We start from the raw sequence: 22,047 nt of genomic DNA on the forward strand, positions 1-22,047 counted from the left end.
GACTTAGCAGCTTCCAACAGTAACCAACAGGACCTGAGAGAGAGCACAGAGGGGAGAGTGCTTGCCTTGTACACAACCAACCTGGGTTCAGTCCCCAATACACAGGAGCCCCTCTAGGAGTGACCCTTGAGCACTGCAAGGAGTGGCCCCAAAACAAATAGCCAGCCATGAGACCTAGCAAGGCTCAGTGATTCTGAGTGCTGTGGAGTGTCCCTTCCTGTGGCCTCATGACCCTTCCACTCATTAGTTTGCCCTGCTTTCTACCAGCTGCCAGTCAAGGTCAGAGCATGGCAAGAGAGACATGAGGCTGTAATGGGGTGGGCATGAAACTGAGGGCCCCAGAAGCCTGAAGAGCTCCTGCAAACCCTAGCTCAGGCTTTATGGCACCCTGAGGAGCTCCCAGGCACTAAGTGGGACCTGGCTCTGCTTCTGCTGACCTTGTCTGTGGAGCTGAGTTCTTGTTGCCTGTCTACTAGAAAACCCCTACAGTTGAACTTTAGTGACTCAGATCTCCAGTCAGGAACTTTGCTCAGTTGCTCTGGTAGCATCGCAGTCCTAGCACTGCCTAGAAATTGGACCTTGAGCACTGCCCGCACCTGTCCCTTCCTTTCCAGGGATGGGCACCACGCAATTGCCCCCAGCCTGAGTGTTTTCAAGGGGGCTGCCGAAAGGATGAGCTTGGGGGTTGGCACATGCTGTCTTGATTGGCCTTGGCTTTAGCTTCCCGGGGAGCAGAGATCTCCCCAGTGCTCACGGTCATGGCCCATCCCTCCTCTCAGGCCGCCCTTTGGCCAAGCCTGGCCCCAGCCCTCAGCCCTGCCCTACTCACACCGCTCCCTCCTGCTCTCAGGACCTGAAAGAAGTGGTGGAAAAACTGGAGAAGAACGAGAGGAAGCTCAAGAAACAGCTCAAGATTTACATGAAGAAAGTACAGGACCTGGAAGGTATGGATGCAGGGAGGCTAGGAGGGGAGCTGTGGTGAGGGGCAGCCATACAGCAAGGTGGGGTCTTGCTCACTCACAAACCCTGTTCTCACTTTTGGGTCCATGTAGTACACCAGGTGAGCGAGAGATACAGGGTGGGGTTGGGGATCTTACTAGATCCTTTAGGACATGGTGGGGGCCAAGGGCACAGGCCCACCGCTCTTGCCTCTCAGGACTCACAACCAGGTCTTGGGGGGGTCTGTTCTGGACTCCCTTTAAGACACTTCACCTAAGCACAAGGACCCATATCTGTGGCCTCCACCAGTGCCTGGCTGCGTCAGAAAGAAGAGATCTATTCTGTGACTGAATCCCTAAAACACAGGATCCCCCTCACCCCATGCTCACCTCCCAGATCTACCAGTTGGGTTGTCTGCTTCATACCCCACCCCATCTCGGCCCCACAGCTACCCAGGCACTGGCCCAGAGTGACCAGAGGCGGCAGGAACTTCACAGGCAGGTGACAGTGCAGCGGAAGGAGAAGGACTTCCAGGGCATGCTGGAATATCACCAGGAGGACGAGGCCCTGCTCATTCGCAGCCTGGTCACAGGTCAGCTTTCCTCCTGCCATCTTGAGGGGTCTAGCAGAGGGTCTTTCTCTGGAATGCAAAGAGCAGGATTCCGCGCTTTGACCTCTGAGTCCTCCTGTCTGTCAAGTGGATGCAGAGGGATTCAGGCAGCTATCTGGGCCTTTCCGTCTGCACAGCATCCGGTCACTGCCCCCATGAGCACATACCACCTCTTTAGACTCCCAGCACAGTTGCTGTGGGACCTGGGGAATGGCGATTCCTACCCTCACCTGCTGGCATGTATCATGTGCCCATGTGTATGCAGGACTTGCTAGGGGACCTCCTAGAACATTCTAGGCAGGACAGCCTGTGTGCTGTCCCTTATGGGCCTGACGCCAACCTGAGTGTCTGCATAAGGCTGAGTCCATATGTGTCCTCAGAGGGGCACAGCTGAGAGCGAAGCCTGGACTCAGAGGCGAGGATGGCTGGAGATGGTGGCCCAGTTCACCTGGAGATGGCACCCCTGCCTCCTTGGCTGCTGCTAGCTGGTGTGTTAGCCCTGGAGAGGGGAGCAGCAGAGGCTGCAGTCCTGCCCCTGACTAGCAGCTGTGCCCCTGCAGGAGGGAGAGAAACCAGGTTCCATTCCCACCTCAGGTTCCACAGGGAGGAACAGAGAGGCTGAGTGTGACTGAGGTCAACACTGACAAGAGAATCCAAGTCCCAAGCAGCCCAAGCAGGGTGCACAGCAGATGGGGAGCTGGTGAGGCAGATAAGGGATCCAGGGAGGAAAGTGTGGCCAGGTGTGGACAGCACTGGGCTGGGCTTGAAGGATTTTCAGGTGGGCGGCCAAATGGGGGAGAGGTGGTTGGAGCCCCACCCCGTACACCTTCAGGCTGGCCTCTCCTCCCAAGATGTCCTCTTGGTCTTGCTGCTGAAGCACCTCTGGTTGGTGGCCCTGGGGCCAAGGGAACCCCTCTGACAGCAAGCTGGGGCCCTCCTGATGCCTGAGCAGAGGGTATTTTGCAGGGAAGTATCTGGGATTTCTCAAGCTGCCACTGCATCAGGGCCAGAAGGCACTTGTCTGACTCTGGAAGTTTCTCTCCCTGCTCCCCACCCTCACGAAAGTGCACCCACAGATGTGCTACAGCACAGCAGGGGGCAGTCGAAGAGTTAGAACAGGGGTAAAGGCTCTTGCCGGGTGTGCTTCCAGCCTGCGTGCAGTGTCTCTGTGAGACCCTGAACAAAGAGCCAGGAGTGGCCCAAACTCTTCACCAAACTCTTTGAGTTTTGATGAGGAATCTTTTCTGGATGAGGCAAACTTCCTTCACACACATCCTGTGTTTTGTTCTGGTGTTTTGGATTTTTCTGCTAGGGTGTTGGTGGGAGGTCTCCCAAGCAGTGATCAGGGTACCTGGGGGCCATGCAGGCACTGTGTAAGGCTCAGGGTCATGAGCTACCAAGGACTGCAGACCTGAAGCCTTACATGCTGGCTTGGCTCCAGCCCCTACTCTCTCCCCAGCCCCATTCAACAAAGCGCATTTCAGGGGCATGGTTTCATGCCTTCTCAGAGCAGATGCTCCCACACAACACACAACCTATCCAGGCCCCACTGAGCATACAGAAGGATGCGTTACCCTAGGTTCTACCTGGGGAAGTCATGTGTGCCTATGTATGTGCAGATCTGAAGCCACAGGCGTTGGTGGGTGCTGTACCCTGCCTGCCCGCCTACATCCTGTACATGTGCATCCGGCACGCAGACTATGTCAACGACGACGTCAAGGTGCACTCCCTGCTCACCGCCACCATCAATGGCATCAAGCGGGTACTCAAGGTCAGTGCTGACAGGTGGGCTTGTCCCCCACCCTCATCCCACCCCATCACTGCTTTTTCCCATGGCTCCCACACAGGTCACCCCATCCGTGAGAGCCACCAGTCACCTGGACTCAGAAATGTTGGGGTCACTCTCCTAATCCCCAGGCATCCCCACCCAGTATTTTAGGAATGTTGACCACAGAGCTGAAAAAAAGAGGGCTAGAGTAATAGCATAGCAGGTAGGGCATTTGCCTTGCACCCAACTGACTTGGGTTCAATCCCCAACATCCTATAGGCCCCTCAAGCCTGCCAAGAGTAATCAGGAGTAACCCTAAATACCATCAGGTGTAACAAAAAAAAATTAAAAAGTGAGTTGGAGCCATAGTGCAGTGGTAGGGCGTTTGCATTGCACACGGCTAACCCAGGATGGACCTGGGTTCTATACCTGGCGTCCATATGGTCCCCCAAGCCAGAAACAATTTCTCAGCATATAGCCAGGAGTAACCCCTGAGGGTCACCGGGTGTGGCCCAAAAACAAACAAACAAAAAATAAGTGAGTTGGAAAAAGAAACTGCCTCTGCCCTGGGCAGGAGGCTCTACCCAGTGTGACTCTGGGGTCCCAGCCTAAGCGTTTGGCATCTTTCAGGCTGGCTGAGGGTCTGGATGGGGGCTAAGTGGGCCCGGGGAGGCCCAAAGAAAGCAGACTCAGTGTGGCGATGGTGTGTCAGCACTTGAGCTTGCAGGACCCCAGGGAGCACCTCGGGTAGGGGGAGCTTTGAAGAAGGGGGCTGCCCTTTCCTTCGTGCGCCCCATCAGCACCATAGCCAGCCCTGTGTGGGTATAGCACTGCCCTTCATCCCACCGGTAACCCATCCTTGGGCCTCTCTCATGAGCTCCAGCTAGAGACCAGGGATGGACTTCAGAAGTCACTTCTGGGAGGCCCCATGCCACCCACCATGTCGATCACTCTGTCTACAGTCCCATGGTCATCCTGCATTCACAGCTCTGGCAGTGTGGGTGGTGGTTTGCACCCCATATGCAGCAGTTCTTGTTCTGGTTCCTGGAACCCCAGTTTCCCAAGTGTTGGCCTATGGCTGGATGGAAATAGTATGGGGCCGTGAGCACTGTTGTCAGAGCCCCATAGGGGCCTGCCCAGCCTTTGTGGCAACATGCATAGCCTACCAAGGATCTTGCTGCAGGGTCCCCCCATCTATCTGCTGGGGCCCAGGCAGGAGTAGGAGGGGACAGAGGGTATTGGGAGCCCCTCCTACCCCTGGTGCCCCTCTCCCTACAGAAGCACAGTGATGACTTTGAGATGACATCCTTCTGGCTGGCCAACACCTGCCGCCTCCTGCATTGCCTGAAGCAGTACAGCGGGGATGAGGTGAGTGACCAGGTGACCAGGTGCCCCCCACCCCCGTCAGGAGCACCCACTGTGTAGAAAACCTCAAGACAGGGCCGTCTGCAGATCCAGGTCCTCCTCCTTGGTTGTCCCCTGGGAAAGACCTCTGGATGGGTGTGCTACCCAGGGTCTGGGAGAGAGAGGCAAGAACGAGCAGAACACAGACACCTGGCCTTGGAGATCCTGGGGCCCCATAGATGCATGAGCATCTCCTCAGGTAGCCCTTGTATCATTGTAGAGAAGCCTTTCATCCCATCCCAAGTCTTCTGCCCTTTCCTGTGTCTCACTCCGACACCCAGCCCCCTAGCTGCCCTAGGTACCAATTCCTGGGACTGGATCCAGATCTTGCTTTGTCTATTTGCCTCTGGGCTGTGCCTCTGCTCAGAGTTCAAACCAGAGCTCACCTGGATCAACTGCTTGGATGGTGAAGGCAGGGTATGAGTCCCAGAAAAGGAAGAGTCTGTCATTTCCTCTCAGTCCCCTCAATGGCACAGCCCTCTGTGGGCCCTCAAGATTTGATCATGGAGCTGCCCCAGGGTATCCCTGAGTGCAGCCCTCTATCTGTGCTGTAGCAGGAACTTGAGTTGTAAGTCATCCTTAAGTACACAGAGGAATTTGTGCCTCTTGATTAGAATCAGGCATGAGATTGGAGCCTCAGTGGGCCGTGGTATTCGAGTGTGGATGGTTCCATGTATATGCTATGATATCAACTTTCATCTGCACCCCTGCTCTTCCTGCTCAATAGTACGGACTAGGTTGGACACTGTTGGAGATGGTCGCCCTTGGAAGGAACATCAGGCTCTCTTGATACTTGTTTTTTTGGACCATGAGCCAGAGAGACAGGCCACACAAACCCTGCCACAAGAGCAGTGTCTTAATTTCATCCTGTGAGGACAGGAAACCCTGGCATCACTTCAGCCCACCTGTGAATCCTGAGTCAGGGCTAGGCCTCCTGTGGCATTCCTCATGAAAATCCCGAGAAGCTCGTGCAACTTGGTCCTCAGCCCTGCCCCGTCCTGACTGTTGGATCTCACTATCCCCATCATCAGAGCACAACCTGTGGCTCACTCTTTCCCTAGACATGCTCCTAGTCTTAATCAAATCAAAACAAACAAACAAACAAAAACAAAAAACAAAACAACACAAAAAAACTTTCTTCTCCAACCAGCTTGAAACCAATTTCTGTTAAGGTCAAGGTCAGAGAAATGGGGTAAGAGAGTACAGCAGGAAAGGCAGGCAGTGACATTTGAGCACTTGTGAGGTGAAGGGCCATCTCAGTGTCCAGCCTTAGTCACTGCCTTGCAGGTGATGACCCTGGTTTATTGAATGGTGGGTTGTGTGTTTCACAATCCCCAGAGAGGGAGAGGATTTCCATCCCTCTGTCTGGGTAGGACAAGAGACGCAGGCCCGACAGCAACTCTGATACAGGAAATATTCCACACACAGTTGGGAAGGTATAGCACGCCAGAAAACTAAGCGCAAGCTGTTCACCTACGAGCCAGTTACTCTACCATATGAAACCGCCAGCTAAGATGTCAGACTTTCCTCCAGGCTGTCTGAGTGGCCTTTATTGGAATAAGCAAAGCCCACCCCCCAAGGGAAGGGGAAAAGGCCACATGAGGAGGGAATGGGGAACCATCATTTTAACAAGAAAACCTAAGGAACCAATTGAGAGATATATAATTAGAAGTCAATATGAGGATGAATCCAAAGGCCTCTACCAACACTGGTTCAATTCCAGCACCTCATAAGGTCCTCCAACCACCACCAGGAGTGAACACAAACCTCAGCCAGGTGTGGCTCAAATCTTCCTACACTCCCAAACAGATTCAGAAAAACATTTTGTGACAGACAGACACTTTTGGAAAGGTCCCACATGAACCCATCTTTCCCTCCCTCTCTCCCTTCCTTCTTTCTTCCTCCCTTCCGAACCAAGAGATTAAAAAGTTATTCATGATTAGGTTTAGGCATAAATGATTCAACACCAATCCCTTCACTAGTGTCCATTTCCTCCCATTTCTTCCCACCCTGTGTTTGCACTTTTTTTTAAACTTTATTTATTAATTGGTTGGTTGTTGGGCCACACCCAGTAGTGCCCAGGGCTCACTCCTGGCTCTGCAGTCAGAAATCGCCCCTGGCAGGCTGGAGGACCGGATCATATGGGTGCTGGGAATCAAACTGGGGCCCTCCCGGGTCAACTACATCCAAGGCAAATGCCCCACCATTGTACTATCTCTCCTACCCGAGTTTGCACTTTCTTATACATGTTTTTGCACTGTGGTTTCCAGTGCCTTGCTGTCAAGGCTTCATAAGTAACACTTTTCTACCTTTCACACCTCTTCCTCCTTCCAGTTGAGTGGTTCCCTCCACCACAGACTTTTCTCCTTTCTTGTCCTATTCCCTAGCCCCACAAGAGGCATGTTTTCTTTTTCTTTTTTTTTTTTTTTTGGGCCACACCCGGTAACGCTCATGGGTTACTCCTGGCTATGTGCTCAGAAGTTGCTCCTGGCTTGGGGGACCATATGGGACACCGGGGGATCGAACCGCGGTCCATCCAAGTCTAGCGCAGGCAAGGCAGGCACCTTACCCTTAGCGCCACCGCCCGGCCCCAAGAGGCATGTTTTCTACTGAAGACCAGTTCTCATGTTGTTTCCATTGTCTTTGGGAATTCATTATTCCACCATTATGCTTCTTAATATCCTGCATATGAAAGAGATTATTCTGTCAGTATCTTTTCTTCTGATTAACTTCTCTAGGTATGATACTCTCCAGGTGCCTCCATGTAGCAGCAAATTGTATGACTTTATCTTTTCTTATGGCCAAGTAACATTCCATTGTGTCTATGAACCACAGTTTCTTTGTCCACTCATCTGTTCTTGGGTACTTGGGTTGTTTCCAAATTCTGGATATTGTAAATAGTGCTGAAAGAAACTTAGATGTGCAGATGTCTTTTCTATATTTTGTTTTTGGGACCTTGAGGTATATTTCAAGAAACAACGAGGCCATTTTGACAGTGCCTAAAACTGTCACCCCAGTACAGCCCAAAGCTCAGGAACACTCCTTCTCTGTCTCCTCACAGGGCTTCATGACTCAGAACACAGCCAAGCAGAACGAGCACTGCCTCAAGAACTTTGATCTCACCGAGTACCGCCAAGTGCTGAGCGACCTGTCCATTCAGATCTACCAGCAGCTCATCAAGATCGCAGAGGGTGTGCTGCAGCCCATGATCGGTGAGGCCCAGCCTGTGTGTGGCAGCCCTGGCAGAGCTAGACATGCCCCAATGAAAAGAAGTGGCCTGCCTTGGGAAGAGGGCCTCTTATGCCTAGAGGCAAGGTGCAGGCTGCTCTACAGATGTAGCTTCTTTACCTGTCTCTATAGATCACCACATTCTTTGTCTTTTATCCCCCCTCCAACACTGCTTTTCACGGGTTCTTAGGGTACAAGTGCATGCAATTGGGAAAGACAGATGTCCTTGCCTGTGTTCACTGATAGAGAAGCCTGTGTGACTTTCAGTGAACCCACAAGTTGTGTGTGTGTGTCAATGAACCCACAAGCTGTGTGTGTGTGTGTGTGTGTGTGTGTGTGTGTGTGTGTGTGTGTGTGTGTGTGAATGAACCCACAAGCTCTGTGTGTGTGTTTTGGGCCTGGTGAGACTCGGGACCATAAGGTGTGCCGAAGATCGAACATGTGTGTGTGTGTGTGTGTGTGTGTGATTAGGGCCTGGTGGCACTTGGAACCATATGGTGTGCCAGAGATCAAATGTGTGTGTGTGTGTGTGTGATTTGGGCCTGGTGGCACTCAGGACTATATGGTCTGGTTGCACTTGGCATCATATGGTGTGCTGGAGATCAAACGTGTGTGTGTGTGTGTGTGTGTGTGTGTGTGTGTGTGTGTGTGTGTGTGTGTGTGTGTGTGTGTGTGTGGTTTGGACCATATGGGGTACCAAGGATTGAGCCTGGGTCATCCACTGCAAGACATAGTGTCTTCCTGCTGTTCTCTCTCTCCAGCCCTCTCCCTGTTGTAAAGCAGTGAAAATAGGAAGTTAACTGTGGTGGTTCAGGTTCCATTAGGAGGCATCCAAATAGGACACAGCCATTGGTGGCATCCACAAGTATACCCTGTGCAGAAGTTTGGTTCCAGAACCTTCCTGTCTGAGGGTCTTAAGAGGCAACCCATCACGTCTCCCCATGGCTTGGGGAGCAATGGGCAGTGCCATATTTTAGAATCATGTAGGAACACAGAGCCCTAGCTCCCTGACATGTTTTTCTGGCCTTCTGCTTCCTTTAGCACAGTTGGACACTCTTTGGGATGGCTGTACACCAGCACACGTAGGACTGGGGGCCAGATGGTGGGTGAAACACCCACACCCAGGGCTGTCAATCCAGCTGCTGGCTCATGGAGAAGAGAGAGCTCTTTGCATACTTGTGGGGTGAATGGTCATCTCGGTGTCCAGGCCTTAGTCACTGCCAAGGCCAGGATGAATCCCCCCAAGTCACACAGTTCTCAAACCTTAGACTGAAATCTCAATACAGTAGCTAGAACAGACTTACACCCCTGGAGTGTCACCTCACCCACACTTCCAAGTGGAAATTCAATGCACTGATGCCTTGTACAGTTCTGGAAATGAGCAGGTTAGAAATTCCACGCCAGCAGAGTACAGCGACTAAGGAACTTGCCTAGCACACAGCTCACCCACTCTAAGTCCTGGCATCCCAGACACTGCTAGGAATGATTCTTTTTTGTTTTGTTTTGTTTTTGTTTTTTTGGGGTCATGCCTGGCAACGCTCAGAGGTTACTCCTGGCTATGCACTCAGAAATTGCTCCTGGCTTGGGGGACCATATGGGATGCCAGGGCATTGAACCACAGTCCATCCTAGGCTAACACTGGCTTACTGCTCCATGCCACTGCTCCAGGCCCTGGAATGATTCTTGAGTGCACAGACAGGAATAACCCCTGAGTTTTGCCAGGTGTGCACTCCCCTCCTCCCCCCCAAATTCCATGTCAGGTTCTGGAGATTGTACTGTGGGCAGGGCATTTGCCTTGATTGTGGCTGACCTTTGGTTCAATCTTGGCAGTCCATTTGGGCCCCTGTATCCTGACTCCTGATCAGTCAAGCATAAGCCCTGAGTACCACTGGGTCTTATTGAAAAAATAAAAAAAAAACTGGGGGGAAAAAATTCCAGGTCAAATACTGTTAGATCCCGAGCATGTCATCCCACACCCCTGGACCGTGTGAGGTCTGAGACAGGTCCAGTGAAGGTGACAGTGTTTCCTCCATGTTGCTTCTTCCTCAGTGTCAGCCATGCTGGAGAATGAGAGTATCCAGGGCCTGTCAGGGGTGAAGCCCACGGGCTACCGCAATCGCAGCTCCAGCATGGTAGACGGCGAGAACACGTACTGCTTGGAGGCCGTGGTACGGCAACTGAACACCTTCCATATGGTCATGGGTGACCAGGGCCTCGATCCTGAGATTGTCCTGCAGGTGTTTAAGCAGCTCTTCTACATGATCAATGCCGTAACCCTCAACAACCTCCTGCTCCGGAAGGATGTGTGCTCCTGGAGCACAGGCATGCAGCTCAGGTAAGGGCCACTTGGGCAAGTGGCTCAAAAGGAGTCCCAGGCTCACCAGCCAGAGCTGGAACTCCCGGTATTGTCTTGCGATGGTCAAACCATGACCAAACCTGTCACTGGGCATGACTCAAATCCAAACTCTTTTGCTTTGCGGGTGAAGGTCTTCAGATTCAGCACTTAGAGAGGTTTTTGTATACTCTAAAGACTTGAAGGGTTGTTTTTTTTTTTCTTTTTTCTTTTGGCCTCCCAATCAATGCTTAGGAGGTCCGAGGTCCTTCATCCCCTGCTGATTCTCAGCTAAAATGAGCCACTGGTTCAAATCAAGAGGCCGAGGGTGTGGTGCTGTAAGTATTCAGGCATTGCCAGTGGGTCTTAAGGACCTCTGTGGTGCACCTGGCAATGCTCAGGCCTTGTGGTGCCCAGAATTGAACCCAGGTCAGATGCATGCAAGGGAGGTGCCCTCCCAACCCCTACCTGAGGACTGGACTTACATGGATTAGTCAGAGGAGGAGGAGGGAAGGTATGCTTCTTATCTCGGTTCTCTCACTTGGATACCTCTTGGTACCTAGATACTTGAGGCCTCCTTTTGGCCCTTTCTGGCTCTGGCCCACATGAGACCAGTAAGGTGAGGAGGAAGTTCTGGGTGCCTCACAGATGCAGAACAAGCCTCCAGAGGGCTCATCCCAGGGGATTCACCCTTCACTTTGGCTCAAATCTCAGGTACAACATAAGTCAGCTGGAGGAGTGGCTTCGGGGAAGGAACCTTCAGCAGAGCGGGGCAGCCCAGACCATGGAGCCCCTCATTCAGGCAGCCCAGCTTCTGCAGCTGAAGAAGAAGACCCCTGAGGATGCTGAGGCCATTTGCTCCCTGTGCACGGCCCTCAGCACCCAGCAGGTAGGCCCATCCCTGCCCATGGTTGTTTCTCCAGTGTTACCTGCTCTGCCTCTAGTCACTCCCAGTGGGTTTCAGCCTGCAGGACATTTCTGGTGGGCCACCAGTCACTTGGTTCTGTGTCAAGTGACACAGATGCCACTGTAACTGCATCCTGGCAGGTCTCGGCCCTCTCTACTCACTTAGAAAGTCATATCTGGGTCCAGAGCAATAGCACAGTGGGTAAGGCATTTACCTTGCACACAGATGATCAGATTCAAACCTTGGCTCCCCATATGTGTCTTGAGCCTCACAAGTAGCAATTCCTGAATGCAAAGCCAGGCGTAACCCCTAAGAATTACCAGGTATAGTCCAAAAAACTTTAAGCAGAAAAAGGGAAAGAAAAACCACACACCCCGACTTACCACTCCCAATATCAAGTTCAGCTGAAAAATGTTTTTAATGTTTAGAATGAATTCAGGAATGTTTAAGCCTGGAAATTTAAATATCTTCAGAAATTGGCAGCATCAATTGAGTAATTTCTTTGCAACTCTAATTTCTTTGTGGTTGTGTTTTCACTTAAAACCCAGGGGTCTTATTTTAAAATGTGAGATGCCAGAGGTCTTTAAATGTATCTTCTCTTCTCCCCAGATTCCATTTCTACCCAGTTGTGGTGACATTATCCAACTGTAGAAACCATGTCTCCACCCAGTAGTCCTGCCTTTCGTGAGGACGCTAGTCAAAGTGGACTCCGACTGAGCCCAGGTCCCTGCAAACTGCCCTTTGATCTCCTCATTAACCACTCTGTGGAACTGAAAACTTCCAAACCTTTTTCCCCCTTAAAATAACTACATTTTGGTTTCATAGATTTTCTTCTAGAATGCAATTGGTATTTGGGTAGGCTACTTCCTGCTACCAAATTTTAGGGCAAAACGTTTCTCTGGCGAATGCTTTTAGGGTGTGGTGTGAACAAGAATAGTGTTATTTGTTGTCAGGTGAGGTTCCCTAAAATTCCATGGAGAAATCTCTCCTTTGCTCAGACTAAAGAAGCAGATATTACCAGATAGTTACTGGTAAACCTTCCTTTCAGGCCGCAGGGGACATGACAGGCAGGGGACAGGACACCTGTCCCATCGCATAACCCTATAAGCAAAAATGTTGACTTGGCTACACCTTCATTTTCACTCTAACAGATTGTCAAGATTTTAAACCTTTATACACCTCTGAATGAATTTGAAGAAAGGGTAACAGTGGCCTTTATACGAACAATCCAGGTAAGTTTGAAAATATTAATCAAGTTAAGAAAGGAAATGGAGGGTTTAGACTTTAATCTTGTTCTTTATTCATAAAATGCTAGTTATGTGATCTACACCATCCTATATACAGAATCCTAAATTTTTACATCTGCCTTTCAGATGTTTGATTTTATAACTTTATTATGACACTACTTTAGTTATCATTCACATTGACTGTAGGTTTTTGAAAGTGATGATGGGCAGGCACATAGGTAACCAATGGATACACTTGTTTGGTGAATCTTCAATTTCATTACCTTTTCTGGACAAACATACATGGATTCAGTATGGACATTCCTTTGGCTCACATATCTTCATGGAGCCTGGTATCTAGGCGCATATGGAGTGCCATTTCTTTCATGACAAACTTCCAGATCTCTCTCTCTTTTATTTTATTTATTTATTTATTTATTTATTTATTTATTTATTTATTTTGGCTTTAGGGCCATACCCAGTGACGTTCTGGCTATGTGCTCAGAAATCTCTCCTGGCTAGGGGGGCCATATGGGACGATGGGATTGAACCAGGTCCGTCCTGGATTGGCTGCGTGCAAGGCAGACACCCTACAGCTATGCTATTGCTTCGACCCCACTTCCGGATCTCTTTGAGTGCCTGAGGCACACGTTTCTTAAAACTCACTCTGTGTACACATACTCTGTATGTATATATACTCTGTGTATGCTTGTGGATGTTGATAGTGTACTCTCAGGTCACTACCTCGCTGATGGTCAAGTAGCCTTTCTCACTGCCCTTGCAGGAGCCATCCTGCCGGGCCTAGGAAGGAAAAAAAAGAGCCTCTCAGATATTTTTGACAACTTTTTTATTTCATGAGACACTGGCATGTTGTTGACCTCGATGGTGCCAAGTGGAATTGACAAAGGAGACAGTGTCAGCCCTGCCCAGTAAAAGAAATGAGACCCTTTTGAAAAGGCTGTCTGAGGGGCTAGAGGGATACTAAAGCAGGAAGGCATCTGCCTGGCATATGGCTAACCCGGGTTCCATCCCAGGTACCTCTTCTGGTCCGCCAAGCCCTGTCAGGTGTGGCCCCAAAAGCAAAAGAAAAAAAAGACCTATTAGGTAAATCATTAGAGCAAGTTTGACTTCCTGACCTTGCACTTCTGGAATGCTGTGTGTGTGGCACACCAAGGGGAGATATCAGATTTTGTCACATGCTTTAATAACCATTATAGCCCATGGAGTGGGCTTGTTTCCTCTAGGCTGAAAAGAAATAGGGGGAGTCTGGGCTCTGCAGGAAAGGGATAGGCTGTCCGAGTTGCTGATGGAAGAATCCGAAGAAACAGGAGGCCTTGCCAGATTCCTGGGTCTCAAAGAACTGAGCTGGCAGCATCCATGGAAATGGAGACTGGAGGCCAAAGGTCACTGGGAGGGCCACATATGCAGTGGGCTGCGCTCCCTGCTAGAAGGGCACCTCAACTGCTAGGAGAGCAGGGCAGAGATCACTTGAGAAAAGCCCATGTGAGCTCTGAGCAACCCGGCCCAGCAGAGTGCGGGTCGTGCATGCAGGCCAAAGTGCAGGCCGGGAGAGTTCCTCCCTGCAGTCTGAAGACCAGACTCAGAGTGCTGGGCAAAGCCTGAATCCAGACTATAGGTCAGAGAAGGCGCCTGCCAAATCAGACTAGGGGAGGGCACAGAGTCCATCCCAAGCCTGGCAATCTGTCCTGAACCACCTTGTGTACTCTGGCCAGCTCTAATTTATTTTTGCTTTTTTAGGGCCACAATCAGAGGTGTTCAGAGATTACTCCTGGCTCTGACTCAGGAATTACTCCTAGCAGTGTTCAGGGTCCAGAAGGGATGCAGGGGTTCGAACCCAGATCAATCATGTGCAAGACAAAGACCCAACCTGTTGTACTGTGACTCCAGCCCCATCCTGTGCTCTGAACTTTATATATGTGCTGTTTGTTGCTGGGAAGAGCATAGTGCTAGGGCACTTACCTTGCAGACAACCCAGGGTCAATCCTCAATTCCATATAACATCCCTTGAGTCCCTCTAGGAGTGAACTTTGAACACAGCCAGGTTTGGCTCTAAAACCACGTACAAAAAAATAACAATTTAACAAATAGAGGTCTGATTTAATGTTCTTTTTTTTAATCCCATTTTCTGTTGTAGGTTTTTTGGGGGGTGGAGGGGTGGAGATGGGGAAACACACCTGGCAGTCTCAGAACTGTTCCTGGCTCTTTGTCAGGAATGACCTTTAGCAGTGCCCAGAGGACCTTATGTGCTACTGGGGATTTAAACCAGGCTCATTGCTTGCAAGGCAAGTCCCACCCTCCTGTACATTCTCACCAGTTCCTGTCCCGTTTTTCTGTTCTCTAAATCCTTTCAATATTAGAGTCTACAGATACATCTGCTGTAGAGAAATCAACAGACCTCTGTAATGCTAGAAACGTGATTTTTAAACACCTCCCACTATTCAACACTGGGTGTCTGTTTTCACATGCTGTCATGTGATGGGTTTGTAATGACACAGTGACCTCAGAGCAGGAAGCATCTATTTTCACATTTCATATGACCAGTCCGCAGTGGCAGACACAGTGACCTCAGAGCTACCCCTAGGCTATATGACTTTACTCTCCCGTATGTGGAAATTGAGGCATTCTGGCTGCTCTAGGGGCTTACTATCTTACAGCACCTCCCCACCTTATCTGTTCCTGAGTAGAGCTAACAACATCATGTGACTTCATTAGCACAAAACCTAGCACCTGCCTAACATTAGTGTTAAAGCATGGGTGGGAGGGCCCAGAGAAATAGCACAGGGGTCTGGGCACTTGACTCCCCCTGTATCTGATCTCTTGAATATCACTAAGGATCACACTTCTGAACACAGAATAGAAATTGGCCTGAACACTGCCAGGTAGGTCCAAACTCTCACCCCAATCCTCCAAAAAAGAAATCCTTGCTTGCAACATGCCAACTCACTCTGGTGCATTTGCCGGGAGGGCCCTTCCCTGGTGCCTTATTTCACAGGATCCTCTCACTCCTCCAGGCGCAGCTACAAGAGCGGAATGACCCTCAGCAGTTACTGCTAGACTTCAAGCATATGTTTCCTGTTTTGTTTCCCTTCAATCCATCTTCTCTGACCATGGACTCCATCCACATCCCGGCCAGCCTCAATCTGGAGTTCCTCAGTGAGGTGTGAATGCATCTACTTTGGGTTCAAGTCCCAGTGAGGGCAAAGAAGGAGCCCGGGACAGTGCTAGCCATCAGACAGAGCCCTGATGAGGTCGGAACTCTACAAAAGATACCTAGTTTTTGTCTCTCGTACTCAGAATAAAAGCACGTGAACTATGGAAGATATTCTTGAGGGACTACAGTCTAAACACACCATCATCTGCAGCACGTCCAAGGCACCAGTCCAGAAAGTGGAAACCGACTATGTCTGATCTTTGCAGAGAACTTGAAAGTGTCCTGGGTAAAATACTTAAATTATGTCAGTCACATAAATTGCCTTCAGAGATCTTTTAACAAATAATGGTACTAATAACCATGAGACTGTCATATAAAAAGTTACACCCCTCGGAGTCAAAAAAAAATTAGCATGGACGAGTTCATGAGAAAAGATATTTTAAAAACAAAAGTACATTGCCTACTGATGCAGAGACAACTGGATTAGCTTCTAGGCCAAACTTTTGGGGGTGAAAGAGCACATCCAAGCAGTACTTGGGTGACCATGAGGTGCCAGGGAGGTGCCAGGGATCAAATCTGGGGCTTTCTCATGCACACCAGCCCACTGAGCTCTCTCCCTGGCCCAAACATTGGCTTCTGAAGGAGAAGGTGAAGATAAAGTCCCTCTTGTGCTCTGACCCTTTTGAACCACTGGATTTATGGGAGGTGTCTGCTGAAAACATGCCACTTGTCTAAAAGGCAAGCAAGGTGGCGAGATGGCCTTTGATTCCAGTGTTGTCTCTGCACTCTTAGAGCCACCAAAACCCCCAACAAAATCTATCCAAGCTCAGTGTCAGAGAGCAAAAATTCTAGTTTTACAATTAAAAAACCCAAGGGTAATTGCATAAGCCCTTATGCCCTTAATGCCATTAAACCTTTGATCAAAATAATTCATCTGCAACAGTAAATGTAAGTATATTGAAGTCTAGAGGATAAAGGAAGACAAATGGTTTTGAGAAAAAATGATTTGAAATTCTACTTAAAAAGTTCAGGGAATATTATTAAAGGTTTTTGAGGCTTTTTGTTGTTTTGTACCTCTGTGCTTTTTAAAAAACAAAGTACCAACTTACCCTTTTTAGCTTATTTTCAGTATTTTTTATTTTAACACATAGAAATCATAAATATGTCTGTGAAATAAGGATTGAAAGTATTTGATTACAACAGGTTTTATATTTTTCTGCTTTTAATTAAAAAAACATCATTTTAGCCTCTTCAAAAGTAGGCATTCCATAGAAAGCCTGACAGTCTTTACTTTTTTTCCTTCTGGAAGAGAACAGTTCCTTTAAGGACATGTTTGTCAACCATGGAAAAGCAACTTGTGTATGACACAGATTTTTCTACAGATCTCCCTGGAACATTCACTCCTACCGTTACCAGCAACTGTGCTACAAAGGTTCATGGAAACATAGCGAGGCCCTGTGCTTGAATCCTTACAGCCTAGCCCCACAGGCAGCACTAAACAAAGCTGCTGGGCGAAGACTGCAGACCACTATGTCCAAATTAGTGTTGCCTTCATCACCCCCTCTTACTCCCTGTAATAAGCCTTGGCCCACAGCAATCTGCTTTGTCCTATTGCAGTTACTGATGTCATCTGACACCCACTGTTGGGAAGGCCAGCAGGAACACCTTCCTGTTGGATCTGTGACTACCTCTTCTTAAAGTTTTTTTTATCAAGTATGATTTGCTGGGCCGGAGAGATAGCATGGAGGTAAAGGCATTTGCCTTGCATGCAGAAGGTCGGTGGTTTGAATCCCGGTATCCCATATGGTCCCCTGAGCCTGCCAGGAGCGATTTCTGAGCATAGAGCCAGGAGCACTGCCGGGTGTAACCCAAAAACTAAAAAGGATTTGCTTCTTGCTGCACTTTAAAACGTGATTTTATATGAGGATGATTTAATCCTTAAGGTTATGATTGGAGTGTTCATGGGTCCGGGAAGCAGGGACTCCAGAAATGCCATGAATCTCCTTCTTGACCCTCTTACATTTCTTATCTCCATCATCTTTGTTCACCAGCTCCCCATCATCCAGGCTAATCACTCAGTTCCAAGGACTCAATGAATAAAACTTGGTGGTTAGATTCAAAGGGTTTGGAGGAAAAATAAATGACAGCAGGTAGGGCATTTGCCTTGTGTGTGGCTGATCTGGGTTTGATCCACAGAATCCCATATGGTCTCCTGAGCCACCAAGAATAATCCCTGAATGCAGAACTAGGAGTAAGTCCTGAGCACCACGGGGTATGGCCCACAAACCCATTCCTTTCCTTAGAAATTAAAGGGAGGGACTTTAAGAAGTCTTTAATTGGGGCTGGAGTGCTAACACAGCAACTAGGGTGTTTGCCTTGCACTTGGCCAACCTGAGTTTGATTCCTGGCATCCCATATGATCCCCCAAGCTTGCCAGGAGTAACCCTTAATCATAGCCAGGAGTGACCAAAAACAAGAAGTCTTTACTTTTCCTAAGAAATGCAAAGTCTTGGGCCCGGAGAGATAGCACAGCGGTGTTTGCCTTGCAAGCAGCCGATCCAGAACCTAAGGTGATTAGTTCGAATCCCGGTGTCCCATATGGTCCCCCGTGCCTGCCAGGAGCTATTTCTGAGCAGACAGCCAGGAGTAACCCCTGAGCACCGCCGGGTGTGGCCCAAAAACCAAAAAAAAAAAAAAAAAAAAAGAAATGCAAAGTCTTGTTTTCTTCTGAAAGATAAAGCTCCATCAGTAGGACTATTTTACTTACATATTCTTTTTGTTTTGTTTTGTTTTGTTGGTTTTTGGGTCATGGCAGGCTCGGGGGACCATATGGGATGCTGGGATTCGAACCACTGTCCTTCTGCCTTACTGCTGTGCTATCTCTCCGGCCCCACATATTCTTTTTTAAAAAACATTAGGCCACACATAATTACAAAATATGGTAACCACTGCTTTATGTTTAGATCTCTGTTAACAATTGGAAATTCAAAGAACCATTTTTAGAATAATCTCTCTTGTTAGCATTTAAAAATATCATTTCAAGTCAGACATTTTCCACCTTCATGTAATCTATAATGACTTAAGTAACATAGGTCTGAACTCTGACTTGGGTCTTTTCTTTCTTATTATTTAAAATTTAGCTGTTACTTCCTCACCCTGTGCCTTTAGCAGTTACCAAGACTGACTAATTAATTCTCTAAAATAAGTGTTGTGGGAAGAATTTTGATGTTCGACCCAACATCAAGTGGAGTTTGGATCTGTCCTTTGATACAGGAGACAATCCCTTGCAGGGGTTTCAAACTCAATTTACCTGGGGGCCGCAGGAGGCAAAGTCTGGGTGATCCTTGAGTGCAAAGTCAGTAGTAAGCCTTGAACATTGAGGGGTGTGTGTGTGTGTGTGTGTGTGTGTGTGTGTGTGTGTGTGTGTGTGTGTGTGACCCAAACAACTAAAACAAAACAAAACAAAAAAAGATTCGTCTAGGGCAGGGCCACAAAATGTTGTATGGAGGCCACAGGCCGAGAGTTTAAGACCCCTGCAAGCCTTGCTGATTCACAATGTGTGGGCCAGCCCACTTGTTTGAACTCTCACACAGGAGATGGTCACGCATGTGTGTCTTCTCTATCACTTCACTATGCCATCCAGGCCAGTGGCGGATCCCAGTGCCATCTCAACTGCTCAGCATTTTAGAACCTGGACACATGCCTGGCAAGTTAGCAAGGCCCAGGAAAAACAGGTTGCTTTTCTCCTTGTTATAAAGCATGTCAGTGGGTTTTTCTTCCCTTATAGCCCTATGCCAAATTTTTAAGACTTCTGTGAAAATGAAAGACGAAACCAGGAGCTTGGAAAAATCTAAGGGGAAAAATGACCACTACTACCATCAGCTCATCAGATATTTACTTAAGAGTCTTGACGCATTGAGCTCATAGGAAAAATAAGTTAGGATTCATTTCTCTGGCACTGTTCGATTTCTGAATTTGCTCCTGCAGTAAGTATCACAGATGTCATCCTGGAAGGCCAGCATGTGTGGCAGGGTAGGACCTGTAAATTTTTTCTCACAGGTAGTTTCCCAAATTCATTTGTTGCATGAGCCAAATAGCCATAATTCGATATTCGTACACACTGGTGTTATAGAGAGCTGGGAATATTAAAAAATTTAATGTGAGGGACCAGAGAGATAGAGTGTTTGCCTTGCATTCAGAAGGACAGTGGTTCGAATCCCAGCAACCCATATGGTACTCCAAGCCTGCCAGGAGTGATTTCTGAGCGTAGAGCCAGGAGTAACCCCTGAGTGCTGCCGGGTGTGACCCAAGAACAAAAACAAACAAAATTTTAAGATGAATGCCTAATAAGGGACTTTTTTCTTCTCATTAAATGTCACTAGGGGGCCAGAGTGATAGACTAGCTTGCTTTGCAATTAGCTGGCCTGGGTTCAATCCCTTGTCCCCTAAGCACCACCAAACACTATAAGGAATGATTCCTAAGTCCAGAGTCAGGAGTAACCCTGAGTATCACCAGCTGAGCCCCCTAAAAAAAGTTACTACATACTCAATACTGTTTTTCCTAAAAAAAAAGTTGAATCGTAATAAAGATCAATAAAATGAGTTTTAGCTGCTTTTTAAAAATGTATATTGTATTACAACAATCCAGATCTGGATGTAATATTGTGCCACCAACTGATGTTTCGATTTATTGCCTGAGTGGATTCACATCATTATATAAGAGTGAATCTAACAAGTGTAGGAGAAATATTAGTGGTAAAGATATTTTTTCATTTTGAACAAATATAGAAACTACCTTTGTTTATAGAAAAATGTTTGTAATAGTCACAATAATACTACTCAGCTATGGATTAAAAATTTGTGTAAATACTTTGGAATAAACAGATGTGCCAAATCTAAATGAAATTTAAAACTCTGCAGCTGCATATTAACTAAAAATTTTATCTTTTAACATTTTCTTCAGAAACTTCATTTTAGAATCTATATTCACAAGTAGGCAAGTAGAGGCTCGGAAACACTCTGTCTGGAATGACAAGACTCACTGAGCATATATTTTGACTTTGGGGTCACATTTGGTAGTTCTCAGGAGCTGTTTCCAGCTTGATGCTTTGGAATAGTTCCTGGCAGTGCTCAGAGGACCGTGCAGTGTTCATGGATCAAACCTAAGTCCCCTGCCTGCAAATCCTGAACCCCAGACTGTTGGGCCAACTATGTGGCCCCTGTGCAATTATTTTTATTTTTGTTTTGGGTTATATACAAGCAGTAAAGCTCAGGCTACTCCTTGCCAAGTACATGGGGATTTCTCCAGAAGTTCTTGGAGTCCTGTGAGGCCAAGGACTAAGTCCAGCTCTCCTAATTACCTGAGTTAGCTCTCGAGCTCCTGAGCAGTAAATTTAAAGCTAGAAATGTCAAATAAGACAATCAGGTGTAGGAAAAGACTAGCAGATCAATCACATGGAATAGAAAACCCAGAGACATACTCAATCATATTTTATTTTTATAAATGGTAAAGATGACATGAAAACTTGGGGAGGATATATTTCCAATATCTACTGAAATTTATAAAACATGGAAAATATGAATGAAAACAAAAAATAAACCATTTCATGGATATCATACCACAAAATTTGTCAATGCCTCCAAGTTGGCCTGTAGATTACGAATACAATTTCACATTTTTGGTGAAGATGTCCAAAATGTATAGAGCAGAGTAAAATCCTGAAAGTTAAAAAAAAAAAACCCTACTTGAGAAAAAAAGGCCAGAGAGATAGTATAGAAATTAAGGTAAATTTTTTGCACATAGCTGCTTGGGATTTGAGCCCGGCACTGTATATGATTCCCAGAGAACCATATGAAATGATCCTTGAACACTTCCAGATAGGGTTGAAGAACAAAAAGTATTTCTTTAGTAGGTATTAAAATGGAGTATTAAATTCTAAGATGTGTAGAATTAACAGAGGGAAAAATTGTCCAATTCTGAGGCTAGAATCTGAGTATCTGTGGACACTATAATTGATACTTTAGTTGACTACTAAAGTTACACACACTCCAAACCATCTAGAAACTGTGTTTGGTTTGGAGGCCACAGCCAGTGGTACTCAGGGATCACTCCTGGCAGGGCTTGGGGGACCATATACGGTGCCAGGGGATGAACCCAAGTTGGCCATATGCTAAGCAAGTACCTGCTGTACTTCACCCCAGCCTTTCATTTGGAAACTTTATAAAAGTCACAAAACTAAACAATAAGACATCAGATGATGCCTTTAGACACCCGTCACTACTGAAAATTTCACGAGACCAAACAACATTCACTATATATTGGCCAAAGGTAAGCTACTTCTCAAACCAAACTTGAATGATCTATGAATGGACTTATCCTCTTCCTGTGTGGCTGATTGAAAAAGAACCTCCCTCTTCTATGGAGAGCCCTGGGCTTGCTTAAGGGCTTTTATAGGAAAATT

General features: G+C 47.7%; 1 protein-coding gene across 1 annotated transcript in view; it reads left to right on the forward strand.

Annotated features, from left to right (window-relative positions):
* The window catches only part of MYO5B (myosin VB), a 210,357-nt gene extending 194,604 nt beyond the window's left edge, over positions 1–15,753 (forward strand). The window contains exons 31-39 of the mRNA XM_049781585.1: positions 851–944; positions 1,388–1,531; positions 3,169–3,320; positions 4,596–4,685; positions 7,783–7,933; positions 9,999–10,284; positions 10,996–11,170; positions 12,340–12,420; positions 15,447–15,753. Of these exons, the coding sequence (XP_049637542.1) occupies positions 851–944; positions 1,388–1,531; positions 3,169–3,320; positions 4,596–4,685; positions 7,783–7,933; positions 9,999–10,284; positions 10,996–11,170; positions 12,340–12,420; positions 15,447–15,599 (1,326 nt within the window). The 3' untranslated portion in view covers positions 15,600–15,753. The remainder of the gene's footprint in view (positions 1–850; positions 945–1,387; positions 1,532–3,168; positions 3,321–4,595; positions 4,686–7,782; positions 7,934–9,998; positions 10,285–10,995; positions 11,171–12,339; positions 12,421–15,446) is intronic.
* Positions 15,754–22,047: the final 6,294 nt, after the last annotated feature.

This window comes from Suncus etruscus, chromosome 10 (genome assembly GCF_024139225.1).
Source record: "Suncus etruscus isolate mSunEtr1 chromosome 10, mSunEtr1.pri.cur, whole genome shotgun sequence".
NCBI classification, from domain to species: domain Eukaryota; kingdom Metazoa; phylum Chordata; class Mammalia; order Eulipotyphla; family Soricidae; genus Suncus; species Suncus etruscus.